The sequence below is a fragment of the Lepidothrix coronata genome, unplaced genomic scaffold, assembly GCF_001604755.1.
Source record: "Lepidothrix coronata isolate B3197 unplaced genomic scaffold, Lepidothrix_coronata-1.0 Scaffold872, whole genome shotgun sequence".
NCBI classification, from domain to species: Eukaryota; Metazoa; Chordata; class Aves; order Passeriformes; family Pipridae; genus Lepidothrix; species Lepidothrix coronata.
The window spans coordinates 4,803-9,126 of NW_016691052.1; the positions used below are offsets into that span (position 1 = coordinate 4,803).

A 4,324-nucleotide genomic window follows, 5' to 3' on the forward strand; every position below is an offset into this window, starting at 1 on the left:
TGCGCAGGCTCGAAGGGTTAATGACCTTTCCCAAATCTTCGCTCGCGAAGACTGGCCATTATTATAATTATTATTATTAAGAAAAGGTACTCTTCCAGAAACCATTAAAAAGTACACAGATGCAGAATATTTAATTTGTTTGCCTTCAGAAAGGAAATACAAATTATAGCTAATGTTGAAAATCTTTTGGTTTAATTATACCTTAATTCCTTTTTCCCATCCCTTGTCACCATTCATCTCAGAAGTTAGAAAAAGAAGAGGTGTTGGCTGATACTATCTTTAGTGGTAACAATCAGCATTGTAGATGATGTGTGTCTGTAGATGGGACATTCTAGGTCACTGGGATAAATTATCTTCTGCAATTATCTATTCTAGAGCCATTGGCTCTAGAAAATAGTAGAAGAGATATGGACACACTGGAGACAGTTTGACAAAGGGCCACAAGGGTGATGAAGGGACTGGAGCATGTCTCCTATGAGGTAAGGCTGAGAAAGCTATGACCGTTCAGCACAGAGAGAAGGCTCTCTTATCTGTTCTGAGAAGCAGTTTGGCTGGACTTACTAGGAGAGCTTTAAAATACATTCAGCGTGGGAAGGGGATGTTCTTCTGAGTGTCAGAGATAAACCAGGAAACAACACTCTAGGAAGGAGCAGGGAAATATCTGTGCATCATGCCAAAGGAATTAGAGAGACCTCTTTCCAAAAGATGAAGAGATGGACAGCCCAGATGAAGTGTCTCCACAGCAATGCATATAGCATGGGTAACAAGCAGGAGGAGTGAAGAACCATGGTGCAATCACAAAACTATTAAATAATTGCTACCACAGAAACATGGTGGAGAGTTGCACATCTGGAACACTGCAGCTGAGGGCTACAAGGTTTCCAGGAGAGATAGGCTGGGAATGATGGACGAGTGTGTTGTGCTCTATGCTAAGGAGTGGATGGATTGTGAAGAGCTGCCTCTGAGTAACAAACATAAACAGGTTGAGAGCTTGTGGGTAAAAATCAAGGACCAACACCTATTTTAGATGTCTGCTCCAGGATAAGATAACTCCTACTGATTTCAAATGGAGTCTTGGATGATTAACTCAGAGGCAGGCATCTGTGCTGAAGAAGCTTATGTTTGTCTTCATGAATTTCCTTGGCCATCTAAACACTACCTTCATTCTCAAACTCCTTGCAGGAGGTGGGATGTACTGGTGTTGACACCATGGTTGGCTCCAGTTGTCTGGGAAAGCACATTCAGTAGAGACATCCTGAATGCTCAGTATATGCAGAAGAACCTGGTCACTGGAGTGGTCACTTTTGCTGTTAGAAAGTACTGGTTTGTCATTTATTTCTTGTCAAATAGTTAAATTTATCACCTGCCAGCTATGCTGCAATACTGCTTATGGAGCAGAAGTGAGACACATTCCAAAGACTGAGTATAAGCAGCTTTTGACTGTGAGAGAAAATCTCAGTGGGAGAAATATGATATGTGAGTGTCACCTTCCAAAGCAGGGCAACTGGCTGTGACATTGCCTTGAAAAAGGCAAAAACTATCCTTGGAAATATAATTCGAATTTTGATCCCTTGTGATAAAAATTCCAGCTCCTGCTATGTTTCTAACAACAAGATTTCCCTCTAACCTGTGGTAAAAAATAGAAAAATTCAGCAAAGTTGAGGAGGGTTTTGGGTTTCTATAAGAGTTTAAATTAAAAATATTAGCTCTAGTAAAATTATTAATCATGATATTATAGCTTGTAAGTTCTGGGATTGGTTCCCTTTGAGTTTCTGAGTAAAGAACTATACTCCATCTCCACTAGCATCCTAGATTTACACAGAGACTTCAGTTATTTCAGGGTAATCAAAACTATTTAATTGATAACTTTGACCCTCTCCTGCAAAAACAGGCTGAGAGAGTTGGGGTTGTTCAGCCTGGAGCAGACAAGACTCCAGGAAGACCTTAGAGCCCCTTTCCATACGTAAAGAGGGCCTACAAGAAAGTTGGAGAAGGATTTTTTACAAAGGTAGGTAGTGATAGGACAAGAGGGAATGGCTTTAAACTGAGAGTGCAGATTTAGATTAGATGTTAGGAAGAAATTCTTCCCTGCGAGGATGATGAGGCCCTGGCACAGGTTGCCCAGGGAACCTGTGACTGCCCCATCCCTGGAACTATTTGAGGCCAGGTTGGACGGGGCTTGGAGCAATCTGGGATAGTGAGAGATGTACTTGCCCTGGCAGGGGTCAAACGAGATGGTCTTTAGAGTCCCTTCCAACTCAAACCTCTGTTGATTCTGTGATCCTCTCTAGTAAGTGAAAATATTACACTACAGAAAAGTGCCAGGGAGCATGTAAAAAGGAAGGATGAGGAGAAGTATTTATAGAGCGGCATGGGGTAGAAGGCATGTATTCTGTACATCCATGACAGTATGAAAGAACAGTACAGTGGAAGCTAAAAAATGGTATAATGTGCAGGAGTGTAAGGAAGGGTTGGAGGGTAGTAGCTATGTTAAACAAAGAGCACTGACATAAGAAGGGAACAGTTTATAGAAAAAGATAAACAAAATGAACTTGAAAAGTTGTCATTCTTCAGCAGGAGGAACCTGTCTTCATTCTTTTCCTTTTCATATCTCTCAGATATGTCCAGTTCATAGAAGGGTTCATAAGATCTGCCAACAAGTACTTCCTTGCTGGGCACCAGGTGAATTTCTACTTGTTTACAGACAATCCTGAGAAGATCTCTCACCCTCAGATGGCCCCTGAGAATCACCTGTTTGTCATCCCTGTCCACAATCACTCAAGGTGGCAGGACGTCTCCACAAGTTGTAAGGATATCGTCAATACATATATCCACAGCCAATTCCAGTATGAGGTTGACTATCTCTACTCCATAGATATTGATGTCCAGCTACTGGCACACATTGGTGTGGAGATCATTGATACACTGGTGGGAACCCTCAGCTCTTGGCAGTTCACCACACATCATGAGAACAAAGCCTATGAGACGCGCCCTGAGCCATAAGCTGCAATCCCTAAGGGAGAAGGGGACTTCTACTATACATCAAGCTTCTATGGGGGAAGCGTGTCCGAGATATACAAACTGACAAGAGACTGTTTTAAAGGGATCATGGAAGACAGAGAAAATGGCATTGAAGCTAGGTGGCATGATGAGAGTCATCTCAACAAGTATCTCCTGTACCACAAGCCCACGCGCCTGCTCTCCCCAGAGTACTACTGGGATGCAGAGCTAAACTCAGCCCCATCATCCAGGTGAAAAGGATGTGCTCTGTGCACAAGGATAGCTAGAAACAAGCTTCTGAAACAAAGAAAGCAAGTCTTTCCTCTCTACAACCCCATTGAATTGGCGGTGATGGGCAAAATAACAATTTCCTTCTATTTGTAGGGCTGCACACAATTTCTGCACTATTATCCCATTAAGTGGGTCTCCCTAACTAGTGTTAGGGACTACTAAACCCAGAAATTTTTTCTCTTAGCAACTGTTTTTCAACTTTTTGTTCTTTGACAATTCTTTCATCTGCATGTTTACAAGCACAGACTTCTACCCAAACTAGAAACATATAAAAATTGACAAGGACATACTCAAAATGACAGTGTTTAGGCATCTGAATAAAGCCAATTTGCAAGTTTACAAATGGTCCCCACAGTTTAAGGTATGCAATTATACTTGTCTTCTGCTGTCTTATACTGACAGAGCTGAAAACCTCTCCTAACAATATGATGATTTAAGAATTTGATCTATACATTGTTAGCAAGCATCAATCATTTACTCCTTAGTTTCTGACAAAATGAAAGCCCTTTCCTGATTAATTAAAAACATGTGTGAATTTACAAATCCTAAATGTATATGGACTATCAAAAGAAAATTAAATCATATTTGAAGTTTTTCAATTTTCCTTTTTCAGCATTAGCTATATTTTCAGATACAGCAAGATTTTAACAATTGAGTGACTTCATTAAAGCTTTCCATTGCTTTCATCCCATTCCAAAGAAATGAGAATAGACAAATAACTGGAAATTATATGAACAAGAAAAAATTGGGGCAAACCAATCCTGCCACATAGCTGCAGTCATAACCTTTTCCTGTGGGCCACTGAATAGGCTATATGAGCAAGTTTATCTGTTATTCTTGCTGTACTCCTGTCACACTTGGGGCCTCTGGTGGTCTAGTGGTTAGGGTGCAGGACTCTCACCGCTGTGACCTGGGTCGATTCCCAGCCCCCCGGGCAGATGGAGCTCGTTAGCCCTGTGAGGCAATCCATCTAAGAGAAGGTCACTCTAAACAAACCTACGTCCTGGGGACCTCACTGCCACTGTCCAAGCTT

At 41.5% G+C, this 4,324-nt stretch overlaps 1 protein-coding gene across 1 annotated transcript; it reads left to right on the top strand.

The window, feature by feature from the left end:
- Nucleotides 1-1,078: 1,078 nt before the first annotated feature.
- On the top strand, nucleotides 1,079-3,341 carry LOC108510430 (histo-blood group ABO system transferase-like). The gene is given in 3 exon segments (XM_017840107.1): nucleotides 1,079-1,317; nucleotides 2,619-3,240; nucleotides 3,243-3,341. Coding segments are annotated over 3 exon segments (960 nt in total).
- Nucleotides 3,342-4,324: the final 983 nt, after the last annotated feature.